The sequence below is a fragment of the Amphiprion ocellaris genome, chromosome 11 (genome assembly GCF_022539595.1).
Source record: "Amphiprion ocellaris isolate individual 3 ecotype Okinawa chromosome 11, ASM2253959v1, whole genome shotgun sequence".
Classification (NCBI taxonomy): Eukaryota; Metazoa; Chordata; class Actinopteri; family Pomacentridae; genus Amphiprion; species Amphiprion ocellaris.
In genome coordinates, this window is record NC_072776.1 from 13,198,158 (window position 1) to 13,216,960 (window position 18,803).

At 37.3% G+C, this 18,803-nt stretch overlaps 1 protein-coding gene across 2 annotated transcripts in view; it reads right to left on the minus strand.

Annotated features, from left to right (window-relative positions):
- The window catches only part of cps1 (carbamoyl-phosphate synthase 1, mitochondrial), an 80,000-nt gene that overhangs the window by 46,827 nt on the left and 14,370 nt on the right, over positions 1 to 18,803 (minus strand). For both annotated transcript variants that reach the window (XM_055015522.1, XM_055015523.1), the window contains exons 17-25: positions 18,314 to 18,458; positions 16,956 to 17,166; positions 15,997 to 16,195; positions 15,729 to 15,905; positions 13,946 to 14,064; positions 6,437 to 6,578; positions 4,888 to 4,953; positions 4,557 to 4,620; positions 3,950 to 4,131 (exon numbers count right to left, since the gene is read on the minus strand). In XM_055015522.1, coding sequence (XP_054871497.1) covers positions 3,950 to 4,131; positions 4,557 to 4,620; positions 4,888 to 4,953; positions 6,437 to 6,578; positions 13,946 to 14,064; positions 15,729 to 15,905; positions 15,997 to 16,195; positions 16,956 to 17,166; positions 18,314 to 18,458 — 1,305 coding nt within the window. The remainder of the gene's footprint in view (positions 1 to 3,949; positions 4,132 to 4,556; positions 4,621 to 4,887; positions 4,954 to 6,436; positions 6,579 to 13,945; positions 14,065 to 15,728; positions 15,906 to 15,996; positions 16,196 to 16,955; positions 17,167 to 18,313; positions 18,459 to 18,803) is intronic.

Sequence of the window (18,803 nt, forward strand, 5' to 3'; positions counted from 1 at the left end):
CCTTACTATACTATGTCGAAAAAAAATGCCATTTTTCAAACATGTTGTAAAAACGTGCCATATGATGAAATAATGTAAAGGAGGCCGTGAAAAACACTCCAGAATGGTTTTCTTTGAAAAAAAAATCATCATGAATTTTGGCGCAAAAAAAACGCCTTACTATACTATGTCGAAAAAAAATGCCATTTTTCAAACATGTTGTAAAAACGTGCCATATGATGAAATAATGTAAAGGAGGCCGTGAAAAACACTCCAGAAAGGTTTTCTTTGAAAAAAAAATCATCATGAATTTTGGCGCAAAAAAAACGCCTTACTATACTATGTCGAAAAAAAATGCCATTTTTCAAACATGTTGTAAAAACGTGCCATATGATGAAATAATGTAAAGGAGGCCGTGAAAAACACTCCAGAAAGGTTTTCTTTGAAAAAAAAATCATCATGAATTTTGGCGCAAAAAAAACGCCTTACTATACTATGTCGAAAAAAAATGCCATTTTTCAAACATGTTGTAAAAACGTGCCATATGATGAAATAATGTAAAGGAGGCCGTGAAAAACACTCCAGAAAGGTTTTCTTTGAAAAAAAAAATCATCATGAATTTTGGCGCAAAAAAAAACGCCTTACTATACTATGTCGAAAAAAAATGCCATTTTTCAAACATGTTGTAAAAACGTGCCATATGATGAAATAATGTAAAGGAGGCCGTGAAAAACACTCCAGAAAGGTTTTCTTTGAAAAAAAAAATCATCATGAATTTTGACGCAAAAAAAATCCATCGTAAAGTATGACATTTTTGTGATATATTGGACAGCATACTAAAGTATGACATTTTTTGGACGACATACTAAACTATGATGTTTTTGTCGTATTTTGGCCATGAGCTGGAATCGAACCTGTGTCTCTGGTGCAGTCCTGTTTATGAGTCACCCTCTCAACCAGTTGAGCTATCTGTGAACCTGTTTCACACCTGTTGGACGACATATTAAACTATGACATTTTTGTGATATTTTGGACAACACACTAAACTATGGCATTTTTGTGATATTTTGGACGACATACTAAACTATGACGTTTTTTCCACATTTTGGATGACAAAATATGACAAAAACGTCAGTTTAGTATGTCGTCCAAAATGTGACAAAAAGTCATAGTTTCGTATATTGTCCAAAACATGAAAAATGTCATAGCTTAGTATGTCTTCCAAAATATGACAAAAACGTCATGGTTTCATATGTCGTCCAAATGTGGCAAAAATGTCATAGTATGTCGTCCAAAATATGACAAAAACCTCATAGTTTAGCATGTCGTCCGAAATGGGACAAAAATGTCATAGTTTAGTATGCCGTCCAAAATGTGACAAATTCGTCATAGGTTAGTATGTCGTCCAAAATATGACAAAAACGTCATAGTTTAGTAAGTCGTCCAAACTATGGGAAAAATGTCATAGTTTAGTATGTCGTCCAAAATATGACAACAACATCATAGTTTAGTATGTCGTCCAAAATATGACAAAAACGTCATAGTTTAGTATGTCGACCAAAATGTCACTAAAACGTCATAGTTTGTATGTCGTCCAAAATGTTATTGAAAAGTCACAGTTTAGTATGTCGTCCAAAATGTGTAAAAATCGTCATAGTTTAGTATGTCGTCCAAAATGTCCTGAAAACGGTATGGTTTACAAAATTACAAAAAATAGACACAAAACAACTACAAACAGATTCAAAACAATTGAAATCAGACACGACATGACTACAATTACAGGCAAAATTACAAAAATAGATACAAACCAACTACAAAGAGACATAACAATCAGACACAAAATGACTACAATGAGATAGAAAATGACTAAAAATAGACACAAAACAACTACAATCAGACACAAAATGACAATGACAGAAAAAATGATTAAAAATAGACAAAACATCTACAGTTACACAAAACAACTACAGTGAGACACAAATCAACTACAGTGAGACACGTGAACTACAATGAGAGAGGAAATGACTAAGAACAGGCTAAACAACTACAATAAGACATAAAACAACTACAACAGGCAAAATGACCACAAAGAGCAGCAAAAAAAAATCTACAATGAGACACAAAACAACTTCAAAGAGATGCAAAACAACTGCAATCAAACACAAAATGACTACAATAAGAGGCAAAATGACAAATACAAAACTACAATCAGACACAAAGCAATGACAATAAGAGACTAAATTATTACAAAGAGTTGCAAAACAACTACAATCAGACACAAAAAAATAACTACAACAGGCAAAATGACCACAAAGAGCCGCCAAAAAATCTACAATGAGACACAAAGCAGCTATAAAGAGTCACAAAACAACAACAAAAAGATTAATGACAACGCCGAGGTGACAGAAGACTGCTATGGAGAGACAAACATCCACAAAAAGAAGCAAACAAAGCAACAATAAAAACACTGCAAACAAAAAACTAAACAATCATTAACAAGGCCAGAGTTTACAGAGAATAGTCCTAAAACTACAATAAAGGTAAACAGAGACTACTACGAAATGACCACAGATGTAATATGACTACAGAGTGATTTAAGCTGACAAGTAGACAGAAAATTAATACAAAGACACAAAACATTTACAATGAGAGGTAAAATAATGATGCAACATAACAATCAGAGATGTAAAATGAGCACAAAGAAACAAAACTACAACAAATAGATGCACAAAGAGACACAAAACTTCCACAGATGCAAAATGACAACAAAGAAACATGAAACAACTGAAAGAGAACCAAAATGTCTTGTAACAAGTAACCTAAGTTGTTCAGTGACTTTATCATCGCAGGTTGTTTAGAAGTCAGTCGTCATCTAAAAGGCAACTTGGACTAGAATAATGTGAAAACTTAGAACCTGCATTGCACAAACCAGTGATGTAGTACAAAGCAGAGGTTAATCTTTTAAAATGAATTTGTATATTTAAAGAGTTGAGGATTTTTCAATAATATTCTAATTAAAACTGTATTTTTACACATCTTTGAACATGATTGGAAGGGATTCGTGCTGTTTGTTAAACTAGTGCTTTAAATTTGAGATGCATTTTCATGAATTTTCTTACTCCGCCAATGAGCGCAGCAGAGTTATGTGACGATCGGCATACGTTTGTCCATCTGTCTGTCTTTCTGTGCACAACATTACTCAAAAATGGACTAACCAATTTGGATGAAATTTTCAGGGAAGGTCAGAAATGACACAAGGACCAAGTGATTAGATTTTGGCAGTGATGCGGCTTATAGTCCGGATCCAGAGATTTGTTAAAGATTTCTGTATCATTGCGAGATAGCGGCACGGCGTCACTGTAACTATGACAACAAGTGAACACTGCATCACATGATTGTGATCCTACTATAAATCAACCGCTGCGGACTTATCGGGACTTATCCGTTGTAAATGGTACAAGGAACAATTGATTAAATTGTGGGGGAGTTTCTGAGTCCCATCAATTCCCGCGGCCCGCTACATATTTAGGTCACGCGATTCAGTATCCGTACATAACGTACACATGCATAACACATGCCTGTACTCAGCGCAAAGTCTTTTTCTTTGTGGGTACATCTATATTAAATGGCCTCATTCTATGTTGCTGTGATTTTTGATCATCAGTAACTAATAAAAAATACTGCATTTCTGCAAAAATAGGCTGCATTTCTGACAATGACATATGGGGGAATGAACGGCCTTGGCGGAGTACTGCGCTCTCTGAGTGCTTTTCTAGTTATTTATTTAATACTTAAACATGTCGGAAGTCCCCTGCCTCGCCGGATTACGCCCAAATCTGGATAAGCATACAGTTAATGTACCAACAGGTTCATTTCATAATACAAAAAAAAAAAAAAAAAACCACAAATATGTATATTTTGCTTGAATTTTCACAAATGAAAACTCGCATGCATATGGTGGTGTCCTAACCTCCTGTTGGGCGATGTCCAGAATGCGCTCCAGGGTCAACTCTTCAAAGTAAAGGCGGTCACACTCGTCAAAGTCAGTGCTGACCGTCTCAGGGTTGTGGTTGACCACCACCGTCTTCTTGCCCATCTGTCTCAAGGCCCTGATGCTGGACACTGCACACCAGTCAAACTCGACACTGCTGCCTGGTGGATCAAACCGTTGACAAACATGAGTATGCAACATTTGTTTTCCATGCAGATGATATTGTGTCTTTTACTAAGCTTTAATTTACCAAGTAGAAACTTATGTGTGTGGAAACCAAATTCCCTGTGAATGCTTTGAGGACTGGATGAAAGCTAAATATGCTAGCTAGCTAATTATAAACAATATCTCTTCAGAATTGCAGATTGCACATTTAAGTTGCATACTAAGTAGGTGAAAACAATACAAATTTGTGTGGCAATAAAATGTAAGACTAAATCTTTTTAACAATGTATTTGTTGCATTGAAAACCCATGTGATAAATATGTATTTATGTAACTGAGACAGTCATATAAAAAAAGATATTTTCCAAGAAATTTGTTTTAAGCGGCCTTAAAATTAGACAAATCTTTATTGTCATACTCACCAATGTGATAGGGTCCACAACCAAGAACCATAATTCCCTGGTCTTTAAAGTCCAGATCATGCTCCTGGTGACGAAAATGAATTGACAAAACCATTTTTAATGATATACTTCAATGTAAATCAGTAATTCTTTAGCATAAAAGAATACCCATCTTACCATCAAAGATACTTTTATCATCCTTATAAATATTTGTTTCAAAACATCACAGTTTTCCTTGCTGCACTGATCATATTTAGTATGTAAACACTGATTTGACACATTTAGATGTACACGTACATTTAAAAGGTACACTGCACTAAATGTTTCTTTTCTGTCAAGGATGACCACACACCTGACCATGGTAAGTACAGTATAGATAGTTGGTCATTGCAGGATACTCTGCTGCCAAGGTGTCAATCTAAAAAAGAGAAAATAGAGGTTAAAGTCGATCATTGTTACGTTTCTCTTCAACATCCCTACAATGTAACAATGTGGAAAATATTATGTCACTTTTGCATTTTTTTAACAGTCAATTAGTAAAACAAAGTTGACAAAGTACAGTTTAGATAACTGGTCACTTCACCATTCTAAAGGAACACTTTTAAATAATGACTGCATTTATGGTTAAATATGGTACCATTGCTTGTGCTAAACATTACTCCATTGTGGTATTAAGCAATAATGAATTTATACTAATAAAAAAAAATAGTCTGTGTAAGCTGAAGCCAGATAATGCTTTCTGCATTCATGGTGAAGAGCTCTGTTGTTATCAAAGTATTTAAAGAGTCGTTTTCTTGTATTTAGGTTACGTTAGTCAATCCAAATTTGTGGAAAAAATACCTCTTCAGCACATTAAAGAATAGTTAGTGGTAATTCTACAAGATATCAATGCTGATAAAGGAAATTGTTTGAAAGACAGTCCAGGTTTTCGCAAATTTTGACCTGTGAATTAGAAATTATTATCTGGACAAAAACCATGTCAAAACTGTGAGACATGCAAAGACAGCCAGTGATAAGTTTAAAGGCCCCATATGGTGAAAGTCAGTTTCATGTGGTTTATGTGTTGTACAAACTTAACAAAAGAAAATATGAAACGCTTACTACTGCCATTCCTCGACCCCTCAACAACAACAAGCACTGAGAATTTAATCTAGTTTCAGCACTGAAACTAAAAATTTGTATAATCCTTCCTCATCACTGCCTGCTGCCCTGAAGGCAGCCATTCAGAAAGAGTAGCCACTTCACAGTCCACCAGGTTTATTTCATTTCTAGAGTTGGTAACTTTAAAAGTTCTCAGCCACGAGCAAATCTGACAAAATATTTAGTTGTGGGCTGCAAAAGCAAATCCCAAGAGTTTTTTTTTTCTTTCTAAGTGAGATTGAAAAACAAGTAGGACTGAGTGTGCGTTATTGTGTTTCAATATTACGTTCTGTCCATAAGTACAACCTAAACTCACTCACCCTTTAAATCTGCTTCTCTCCTGCTCCTTATGCTCACATAAACTGCGTTTTAACAGCACCTAAATTTAAATAAAGCTGTTTTCATTTACATATTTTTCTGTTTCTGATGTCACAGCGAAACGAGTACTTTTGTGGTACTGATGGGGGCTCAGGGGAACGGTATTTTGGTTTATTTTGTGTACACAGATGCACAAAGAAATTTTGACTACTAAAAAGTGACTGAAACGCAGCTCATTAATACTGCTTATTACAACACAGTCACTTCAGAGCCATTCCCAAGGTGCTGCTCTGTATGGCTGAAATATTATTTTTTACTTCTGTGCCCCTTACATATTTTCATACTCCTCTTTTTTCATACAATAGTGGTCAAATATAAATCTATAAATAAATAAGTGTGCGTATGTGTGTGTCTGTATTGATCAGGAGTCCAGTGATGCTCACCTGTTTCACCCAGGGTTTGATGCCATAAGTGAGCCTCAACTCTCTGGCTTTTCCTTCACTGGAGCCTAGAATCTGACCAACCTGCTGGTCTGAGAAGCCGTTCTGCTTGGCCATCAGCAGCAGTCCCTTGGGTACCGAGCCGCTGTAGGAAAGGACAAGAAGTAATGGCAATGATCCAGTTCTAACCATTCACAATCCCATACTTTGTCCACAATTAAAGCTGATTCAGTCGAATTGAACTATATGAAATGAATGCTCCACTTTCAGTAAAGGGCAGTTTGAAGGAGGGTTTTTTTCTCTCTGGGTATCTAAAATAGGCATCGGGATCACTGACAAAAATGTTGATTTCCACTAGATCAAAAACACTCTTGTCATTTTGTACTATAACCAAACCCTCCTTTATGCCAAAAGAAAATGCTAAAAGCTAATGCATGCTGTCAGTTGCAAAGTAGCAGTTAGTATAAACCATCAATCACCTCTTAAGCCCTAACAACATGTACGCTTGCCATTAATGTGGTGATGAGGGAAAAGATGTCAAGCAAGGTAGTAATAAAGCCATACAAGTGTAACTGTTAATGTTACTGCATGTCTCCAGCTCCTCTCATACATCTGTGTGTTTTCATGTCCACTGAAGTAAAAGGCTGAATCCAGCAAGTGGGTCATGACTGGCTCACTCACCCAGCGGCGTGGACAGCGAGGAACAGCCCACCTTCTATCGATCAATAACAATTTGGCAAACAGTGTGCAAAGTTGCCGGGGCACCAGGCTGGCAAGTGCAGCCATTTAAAAGCTGTGTTGATCAATAAAACTTTACTGTGAGCTGTGCGACTGAACATAAAAATAGCAGTTAGGTGACATTAGGTAAAAAGAGGTGATTTTGAACTGGAATAGGGCAGAATTCATAAAAAAGCAACCTCACTGTTGATGCAGATATCATTGTATTTGCCATTCTCTCTTTCTATATACAGGGTGGGCCAAAAGTAGGCTTACAGTTGTTTCACTATTTTTTAATTCCAAACTAGTATTCCATATCCCTTACTCACATTTTGGAAATGTTATTAAGCTATTTCTTCCAATTTTGGTTTCGATTTTTATATTTTGTTTTATTTTTACAGGGATTGCGAGCAGTGGAAAACAAAGTGAATCAAGAGCAAAGAAAGTGGATACTAAAGCAGTATTTGAAGTGTGAAAATGCCGAGCAGGTTACATTTCATCATCCTGCATTTTAATCTCAGATAAAGTAACTATCAATTTACGTCGATTTCCAAAACATGACACTACAAATTTAAGGCAAACACGAGTTCTAGAGTTTATTCCTGAGAAAGAAATAACCAGAGTCAGGCCTGAAAATCACAACAAGTTTCACACCACCTGTAGTGACCTCTGATGACCTCGTTTTCATGTACCCTTTTGTCAGAACAGCATTTTTAATATCTGACTAGTGAAAATGCCGCAGACAGATCGATGCTTTGTTGTCCCCATTGAGAGATTCAACTACAAATCTACAAAGTTGGATCCGTAAACACATTCTGGCTCACAACACAAGCCAACAGACATTACTGGGCACACGGTATTAAAAGTGTCCACGATTAAAAGTAATTCATAATTTAAAACAATACAAAACTAAAAGTGCAAAAAAGTAAAAACAAATCAACGTTAAGCCTGAGGCATCAATCAGTTTATGTTTTTTGTCCTGCAGCAAAACCCCTCTAACCTCTGCTTATTTTAGGCTACCGTTTAAAATCCATCCCCAAGCTTTGATTAAGTCTATAAAAATTCATTCCTACGCATCAAAAAAAAAAAAAAAAAAAAAAAAATCACACATTTAAAAGTTTTGTTTTTATCTTTTTATGATGGTCCCTTTTGGCTCAAATGTAAATCTGCACACGGACACAATGGCAAGTTGTAATAGTGGAGAAATTCAGCCGTACATATTCGAACTGCTAAACAATTCGGATGAAAAATTATAGGAAAAGCCCCAACGAGCAAGGCAACAGGATTGGTTTCTTACTTTTTTTTTTTTTTTTCACATATGAAACCCTGGCTCACTCCATGTTTTTACAACTGTCATTGATAAACTGTAGGGCTCATTTTTCTTAGGACATGTCCTCTCACAAAAATACTACATACTCCTGAGAACCGAGGATAGAAATATCTTTCAGTTTAACTTTTTTTATTTCATTCCTTCTAAAGCTAAAATAACATCTCACAATTTAGACATTTCTAAAAATAATTTAATTTCAGATTTTACAGCATGTCTGTCCACTGCGATGGACAACAGGATGATTTTTTTTAAAAAGCAACACTTCAAAATCAAAATAGGCTGACAAGAAAACAAGAATGTCAATCCATTTTCAGATGAAACTTTAAGAAACGATATTAAACTGAACATGAACATAAATGAAACTCTCAACAGTCAGGAGACCTGCGTTTTGCTGCATTTTGTCTCAGCATGAAAACAAGGTTCTCCTCATCCCACTCAATCACAAGACATATAACTGGAAAGGCCAAGATGTCCTCTGTTGAGCACATCAAGATTTAGCAGTGTAGCTCAAATGAGTCAGAAGAGATAGATCAAAAACAAATGTCCATTACAGAGGACAAATGAATGGGCTGGGAGGATATGGACATATAAAAGCAACACACAAGATTTTGAAGTGGGGGTCTTTGAAATTCCAGCTGAAACAGGTACAAAACCAATTCACTTCATACTACTGAACTCTGCATTATCTACCTGACAATAGCAGCTAATAGGGCTCAGACAAAAAAGTAATATGTGTTTGTCTGTTTTACGTTTATACCAAATAGGTTAGATTCTTTTACAGGTAGTTCAATCAAAAGATTAATTTCATTTAAATCACTTGTGTATTTGTCCACCCATGTTAACTGTAGTTTATCACAAGATTAGAGGAAAAGCTAGCTCCTACTATAAAAAAAATACTCATTTACAATTTGTCAAATTTATATATTGCATCATGTTTTTTTTTAAACTTAGCCAACAATACGTCTAATAATCAGCTGGATGTTGCGGTGAGTTAAATACACGTGAACAACTGGCAACTTCACTGTGAGGAGAGGATACAGGAGGTGCAGTTACTGGGCTCAGTCATTTCTGGTTCTAAAACAGTTCCAGTGCATACAATAATATTAAAAGCAAAGCGTTCAAATATGACCGCTATGGAGCTGTTGAAAGTGCTCCTTCGACAGAGCTAAGCAAACCCCCCTTTTGCTTTCTGATTCAGTGCCAAGTTAAACGGAACACATGAATGCACAGTGATGAAACTGATATTGATCTTATCATCCAACTCCCACAAACAAGGCAGCAAGCGCAGTTCCCATAATGTAGTAGCATTCTGTTAACCCTAGGTAGAGACAATAGGAAGGAATTCTATTTTTTTTCCTCGGCAAACCACAAATTGCTCTCCCGCCTCCTTATCTGAATTATTTATGACCTCATAGCGTAACAATATTGGAAATGTCAAGTGTGCTTTAACTCCCACTGCACATGGCTTTGCCGAGAAATAACAAACCCTAGAAACAACAAAAGGAGAGCGGCAAGTCAGAATCACAGGACGGAAAGGCATTTGATCTGAGAGCTTGGCTGTCTTGTGTGCAATTATTATGTCTGGAAAAACAGTTTAAAGCTAGAGGGAAATCCTTCGCAAACCATTAACTTATGTGCATACACCATCACGCACAAATAAAATGTGAAATACAGCCAAAATGTGTCTTGTGTATGTGTGTCTGAATGGAGAGTGAGGAAAAGGGACTCCTTAATATTCCCCCATGTATTGCAAAAACACATATTGACTCACAGTCAGACTAAACCTAAAAATAGTAAGAGCCAATTCCTTGAATTTTACACTCATAAGTAAGTTACTTGTGTGTATGTGTATGCATGACACACACACACACACACATTAGAGTTTTAAATGTCCTAAATGTCCTCAGGCAGGTGTATTTTCAGGTCGTCATATTCTATATTCCGCTTTGTGCAGTTTAAACATTCAAAATTGATTTTTCAAACCCATAATCCAGCATACAACTGCCATACACACACATAGTCTTAAACTGGATTAATTTATGTTTGTGTTTTTGGTTAGTGGTTACTGCTACACTTTTATTCCCTATAGCTGCACTGTTGCTCAAATGGAACATGTCATGACTGCAGCAGCTACTGTGGTGACTGTGGCTGAGTTGGTAGAGCAGCTTGTTCGCTAAACATAAGGTTTCAGCTTTGATACCGGCCTCCTCTTTTACATATGATGAACTGTACACGTATCAGCAAGCAGCAGCGACATTTAGCAGTCACAACTGCAGTTTCACCAGGAACTGTCAATTTGTGGGTAGTGGTGGTAGTGGCAAAGGCTTTGGGTTACTGATCAGAAAGTTAAGGATCCAAATCCCAGCACTCCAAAGCTGAGACTGTTTAGGCTCTTGAGTGAGAGTCTAAACTCAGTCTGCTCCAGCTTAAGTGTGGCTCTCACTAGGGATGTTGATGCATAATAATTAATCGATTAATTTACATTAATAATTTAGGCAAAAGACAGGTCCTAAAATGGGTTGTAATCATCTGTAGTACCTGTTTGTGCCACCAGGCGGACCCTCTTACTATTTAAAACTGTAGCGATCTGGGGAGGTGGTCACTGGGACATCCGAGGGTTTCGTGTTGACAAGCAGAGAGCATTTTGGGAGTTTAGCTAGCAAAGTCCAACCATGAGAAAGTGTGCTGTGACACTAAATATCTAACGGCCAGAGATCGTATGTTTCGGAGAAGTACAAATGCATTGATACGATGCTAACAGAAGTCACTGATTACTGACAAAACAACACAGTTATCCTATAACCAGGACATACACCAGATCAACAGTGCATGTCATGTGATCGCATCAAGTAAATATGATGAACTGGGCTTATTTCAGGTTATTGATTAAGTGGTAATTGATTAATAAAGCTACCTATCAATTAAGGAAATTATCCAAATTTATCAAAATCTAACTCAGACTCCAGCTTTGTAACAAACTTGGCAACACAAAGAGACTGAATTCCATTTTTCTCTGTGCAACAACAATAAAGCTGCACTATTTATTCTTTACTAAAATACCACATGGTGACTGACAGAAATGTCTTTGGTCAGAATGGGCTCCTTGTCTTTTTAATAGTGGTCATGATTGTTAAGCATGATTCAGTTCCTAAATTCTCCTTTTCAGTAATACGTCTAACAAGGGCGTCACCACTTCCAACTGGGCGTCAAGTTTGTGGTCAATGCTGTAGTGAAGTTAGGAAACCATTTTCTATTTCCACAGAAATATGGATAAAGATATCATGACATTTTCACACAAGTCCTAAACGTAGAACAAGAGAAGTAAATTTAACAAATTGGACAAAAATGTCATACTTTCAAATTTTTTGATTGAGAAAAATGATCCAATATTGCATATCTGAGAATGGCAGGTATATGTGTACCTCTAGGATTAGCAGTTAATTCAAAGGTGAAATTAGAATCAGGTGTTTTCAGTCAATTGGGTGACAATCATATGAGTGGGCGCTTTATTTTATTAAAAAATATGAATTATCAACATATATTGATATATTGTGAATACATATGCACATTGTGAATGTGAATTAACATCAAAAAAGAACTTTTGGATTTAAACGAAAAACGGCTTGTATGGTGAAAGCAAAACACTCCAGCTTAAGAACCTTATCCCATGTGTGAAACATGGTGATGGTAGTTTCAGGGTTTGGGAATGTTTTGTGCATTTGGGCCATAATGTGTTGCTGTCATTGATGCAACAATGAATTCTGGATTATACCAACGAATCCTTAAAGAAAGACAGGACATCTGTCTGTGAACTGAATCTCAATCAGGAATGGGTTTGGCAGCAAGACAATGACCCAATAGTTAGAGAGTAAAGTTAATGGTTTAGACTGTCCAAGTCAAAGTCCTGACTTTATCCAGCAGAAATGTTGTGGAAGGACCTGAAGTGAGCAGGTCACGTGAAGGCTGTTTTCTATGAACAAGCATTTTTTAAAGGTTAGGCTAGCCGATTATAGTCAACAAAAGCAATGATCTTAATATAAACATGACTTGTATTCAAATAATAAATAAAATGGTTTGTTTCTCATATTTCAATCTCAGTTCTCTTTCAGTCACAACTGCAGCAGCATTCCTACGAACACAAAGAGTCTGCAGACCAGCAGAGCGTGAAGCCCACCTGTACTCAGCTCTATGCTCCATCAGCCTGGCAGCAGCTTAATGTTGTGTGCCCATCCCAGTGTCCCCTGCACCAGAGGCAGTAGAGACTACAACAACCCTCCATGTGTCAGCATGTTGCACTGGGCGCCCACCAGACGGCCAGCCATTAATTATTAAACAGCAGAGTCAGAAGAAAGCAGCAGGGAACCTGGGGCTGAGCCATGATAATTCACCACGGCTTTGATTTGAGCTATCCAGGTAAGAGCTGGAGGGCAAAGAGAGAGAAATAAAAAGAGGGACGCAGCAGAGAGGATGCGAACCCTGAGCGAGAAGGAGACTGAGGCGTGAAGAGACTGAGGCGCATCTCATTTGTGAGAACCAACATTTTCTGAGTGAATGATATTCAGTGATTTCTAGAGAGAACAAATTCATAGTTTCCCCAATGTTTTATCCTACTTTGAACATGTTTGCCCATTTCCAATTCTCAGAGAACTTCGCTTATTGTGTCAAATATTGCTATTTAACAAAACTGCAATTATTGCGATTAATAAATTACAAAGCCTGTAATTAATTAGATTAATTTTTTTAATTGTGTCCCACCACTAGTTTATATCTATGAAAATGGTGAAAAGTTTCCTGAGATTTCGTGAAAACAGTGAGTGTAACTCACTTGTCTTGTCCACATTATTTGTATAGATTCTGCTCTGACCTATAATACCCTACTGGAATGTTTGTGGTTTGTTGGTCTTTTTAATATACAACTGCATGGTATAACTTTTCCTATAAAAGCCTGCAGCAAAAATCCAATACTCGTCTGCAAACCAATGAAGTCTTTGGCCAAAACTAATGCAAGAGGCAGCCATGAGATGTGGCAGAGAGATGACAGAGACAAAATCAGTTTGGGCCAGGAATAACAGTATATTCTATCAAGTTATGAATTTAGCTCATTATTCAACGGTCAACACGCCATGGGATGGGTGGATGAACAGATGGAAGTACTACATTTTGGAAGAGATACTAATAGTTTTTAGCCATAAAAAAGAAGCAGCGTGAGACAGCTACACTACAGCAAATGTAACTTTTACTCAGCAGTAGTTGTTGAAGATATATAGCTTTTTTGCAACACCCACTGTGAACAACATGTACTCAAAGAGGCAGCTACTGTGCAAACACACAAACACGAGTATACAATGGCTAATGAACCCTGCTAGGATTTTAATACGCATTAAAAAACAGCACATGGATGGAACACCACATAACAATAATGCTAAATTACCTGATACTTTATTTGACCAATCTGTGTGTGTTACCTCTTGTAGCTTCCAAGGTGTTGCTCCAGCTGCGTTATCCTGTGGAGTTTATGGAGGAACCACTTGTCGATGGCTGTCAGCTGGTGGATCTGATCAACACTAACGCCACTATGGAGAGCCTGAAACATGAAAGACATGGAATAGACTGAGCGTTATCAAATTTATCATTCTTGCCCCTTCCTGGAGCATTCTGAAAGCAGACATTCAACAGGTTTCACAAAGTTCAACCTGAAAAATCTTGCTACAAATCATGCAGTGACCTGTCGCTGGACAGGAACACTCACTACAAATATGTTTTTATCTAGTTGTTCTTCAAGGACTTTTTCAGGTAAAAATCTATTGGGCAGTATATTACTTTGGTATTTTATTAAAACTCTGTGTCAAACCCAGCCTGTGTCATCAACCTGTAATATAACAGAAGTTGTGCAATGACAACAGCTAGTAAATATTTTTCAGCATCTTTATATTAGATGTCTGAGCAGAGAAATCATTCCAGTAGTGTGGGAGGATATTAGTCAACAGTCCTTAAAACTGTGAAAGCTACCATACAAAACTGGCAGCTTACTGTGGCTGCAGTTATTGTTTGAACACTAAAATATACTGCAAATAATGCAATATGTAACCAGGAGACATGCTAATGTTAGTGGATTCGAGTGTTGATGATCGGACCTGCAAAATCCGACAGCAAAAATACCATTCACATCTATATTTAGCTCTTTTTCCTCCATTAGCTAGTATCTTTGCTACTTGGTACAGCTAATGTCTGAATACTACTTAGGTAGGGAGCTTTGACCCTTTTGCCATTTTTTATCATTTATCCACCACAAAAATGAAATATTGCCTTACATGGTCTGTATCTTCAAATTGTGTAAAAGACAGCATTTAGCTGACTTTCCAACACAACATACAGTTCGGTTATGGTTATAAACTCTCTGTCCACCTCCCTACACCTGTATTTTTAGTGTGATTCATTTGTTTAAAAAAAAAAAAAAAAAAAAAAGATAAAGCACACAATAAACAAAGGGGAATTTAACTGATAGCATTATTTATTTATATTATTTGAATTCTGCTCAGATATTGTAATAATATACTTAAATGTTTGGCCCATGATAACTGTGTAGTGAAACTCCTGAAGTTCAAAAGCCCCGGATCATTAAATGTTGTCACCACCTCCACTGATCTCACTCTATAATTCACTGAATAGATCCACCTGCGCTGTCGGCACACAAAGCTACAACAGTTGGAGCTTTTGACACTGACGCAACCTCATTCTGCTCTTCTCTTAGCTGTTGATAAAACCAGCTTGAAGCGCCGGACCTGGAGATGTTTTTCACCTTGCAATGGTTCATGCAAGATCTCTGTGTGAATAATGGAGCTTGACCCTGTGTCTGGCTGAGCTTATAAAAGTGCCGTCTCGCCTTCATCTGATTCTAGAAGGAGAATTACAGGCTAACAACACTGCATTGGTAAAGCACAAAAATAGATAAAGCAAAGATCTATTTCACATTGTGTGATTTTGATTCATCCTCTCTCACATTTAAACATATTTGAAAAGCCCACACTGTCAGATATTTAAACACAGTTCACATATTTTTTCCAGGCCTCGTATCTACTCTGCAACCATTTAACTAAATCAAAATTTAAAGACAAGCATTTACACACAGTTAAGAATTCACAGCTTGGCGTGCTGGGACAATTTTTCAGTAACACTTCAAAATGTGATTTTAATGAGAAAACTGTAGTCAGTTTCATTCATTATTAACGTTATGAAGGATTAATGTACCTTGGCGAGGGAGAAGATGCGAGTGCTGGAGGGCACAGCCAGCTCCTGTTGCAGATCCTGGGTGTCGGCCCAGGCTTTCTTGAGTGGCAGCCGGGGCATGAAGCCATCCACTGATGGATGACACATCCTCAAGGCCTTCTGCACACTCTCCTCAAAGGTCCGGCCCACTGCCATCACCTGAGGAGGGAGATATGCGACAGTATGATATAGGTGTGTCAGTATTGTGAATAAGCGAGTGAGTGAATATTTATCCACAGATCATCCCCACCTCTCCGACGCTCTTCATGGAACTGCCTATTTCACGAGACATGCCCTGAAAGCGGTCCAGGTCCCAGCGAGGAATCTTAGTGACGATGTAGTCTAAACTGGGCTCAAAGCAGGCTGTGGTCTTCTCTGATACTGCATTCTTGATTTCTGGTAAAGGGATTCCCAGAGCTAGCTTAGCAGCTACAAATGCTAAGGGATACCTGTGAGACGAGAGCGAAGGGGCAATAAGACTCTAATCAAATATCTGTGGACAACAGCAAGCAGTTTCCAACCATCATCCCCAAACCAGTAGTGATCCTCATTAAAACTCAAATGTTTTATATTTATTTATTTACTTGCTCACTATTTTTTTACTGGAAAAGTCCAAGATATTCTTGATGTTGTGGAACTGTTATAATCTACAATGCATTTTTTATATCACTTGCTACATGCTATTAAAGTATCACTGGTGATGGTATTTTAAAATGTTTTTTTGACAATCTAATATTTTGTTGCATCTGTGGACATATTGATTGGACTTCATGGTAAATGGCTGACAGTCATTTTTCTATAGAAAGCTATGAACCTTTCAACAATCTTACAGGAAAAGTTTAATTAGTTGAATGAAATGGATGTTGTTAAAAAAAAAACGGTAAAGTGAAGAGATTTCAATTGATGTTAAACTGAATACATGTATGATATATTTACACAATGTGCATCCATATGGAACCCAAAGGAGGAGCTCATGTGTGTAGAATACATTTCTAACGAACTATTTGATCACACTTTAATTTTACAAAAATCTGTGTGCCTTAGTTTAGCTAAACAGGCCAAACAACTGTTCCATAACAGGTTCAACAGCAATCCTACATTCTGTCTGCTATACAGTATATTTTGGAGTACTCTTTTGACATATTTTAATTTGTAATTCCGAGCTACTGCTAGTCTGTGCCCTCTGTTCAGATACATATATTGTCTCACCCGGTAGCTTTGGATGCCAGAGCTGAGCTTCTTGAGAGCCGAGCATTAACTTCAATGATGCAGTACTCCAGAGACGATGGATGCAGGGCGTACTGGATGTTGCATTCGCCTACAATCCCAAGGTGACGTACCACCTTGATAGCCGTCTCACGGAGCATGTGGTATTCCTCATTGGACAGCGTCTGGCTTGGTGCCACCACTATGGAGTCACCTGCAGTGGAATAGAACAGGTGAGGGCTCGGAGTGGCTTCAAACTTTTGATTAATGAGAAAGTGGCAGGAAAGTGAATGTAAGATTATGCCTTGTTAAGAAAATATCAGCTTATCATGAAATACATCATTAAAAAAAAGAGAAGATTTTCTTGTCTTCCCTCAAGAAACATTCCACTAAACATCCCCATCTTAAATGTCTTTTTCAGTTTTCTTCTAAAGATTTCAGAATATCTAGTATAACAAAGCTGGTGTCATGTGAATGCCAATGTTTTTTACGGTTACTGCACAGTTCTTAAAATCAGAGACAAACATCTGCATGAAAAATCATTTTACAGCTGGCATTTCAATTTGTACAATATGTCCTAAAAAGTTTTCATTCTTTTTATATGGGAGAAGCTTTGGGGCCAGAGAGTACGACGATTCAGTTTTAAAAAAGCACATTTGTCCGTTTCTCCTTCTTGGAATTTGTAAGGAGCACTTTATGCCAATGAAGCATAATGAATTAAATTGAACTGAATTCAGAACTAAAATTAACCCAGATGCTTATGTCTGCCGCTCAAGTAGCGATTCTCAGTGCTTTTCTTTAACTCCGGAAACAATGCAAAGAAATAAGACGAGGACAATAGCTTTCTAAAACATAAAAAATGCTTTGAAAGCTATTGAGTTTAACAAACTGTGCTCTCTATGGTACCCTCCTCAGAGAGAGAGAGAGAGAGTGAGTGTGTGATTTATTTGAGGACAACAGAATACAGAAGCAAATAGAACTGCCAGTCAGAAAACAAGTAAAAAACTAAAATTACTGCATGGCGGTTACATGTCTCTGCAATCAAGTGAAGTTGCAGTTTACATCCATGTCTGTCCAGACTCAAATATGCAAAAACTTGAAGTTGTAGCTGAAAATGTAGGTGAGGTCACAGAAACGTTTGACCACCAAAAACCGAATCAGTTTGTACTTGAGTTCAAGTGACCATTAAAGCAAATTTGAAGAAATTTCCTTCAGGTGTTCAAGAGATATCATGTGACAAACACAAATACAATGCCTTTTGCCATGACTGTAAGTGGCATGGAGGCGATAAGATAAGATACCCTGTCATAGTTTGACCACTTTAGCAACTACTGCCCAGTGTGTACGTATGTTATTATTACCTGTGTGAATCCCCAGTGGATCGAAGTTCTCCATGTTGCACACGGTGACACAGTTATCAGCCACATCTCTCACCACCTCGTATTCTACCTCCTTCCAGCCCAGCAGAGATTTCTCCACCAGAATCTGACTGCTCATGGCCAGAGCCTGCAATTTCCATACAAGATTATCAATTTAGATTAAGCTTGATAAAGTCTGTGAACACAAAGCATCAACATCCATACAATATAATTCAATACAAAAACCCTAGGATGAACAGATTTTCTTTTGAAAGCTTAAAATCAGGACTGGAACTTTGAACTTCAATTTTTATTTCATGTGCATGTACCATACTGAGGGGACGTGATGTAATGTCCTGATACTTTAAATCTTTAGCCATTTTTAGATTACAAAGGGAAGGAACATTTTAACAAGATACAAACAACTTGAACACACTTAACAATACAGTGCATTTAATACACTCCCACTATGAATTACGGCTTCAGTCATTCT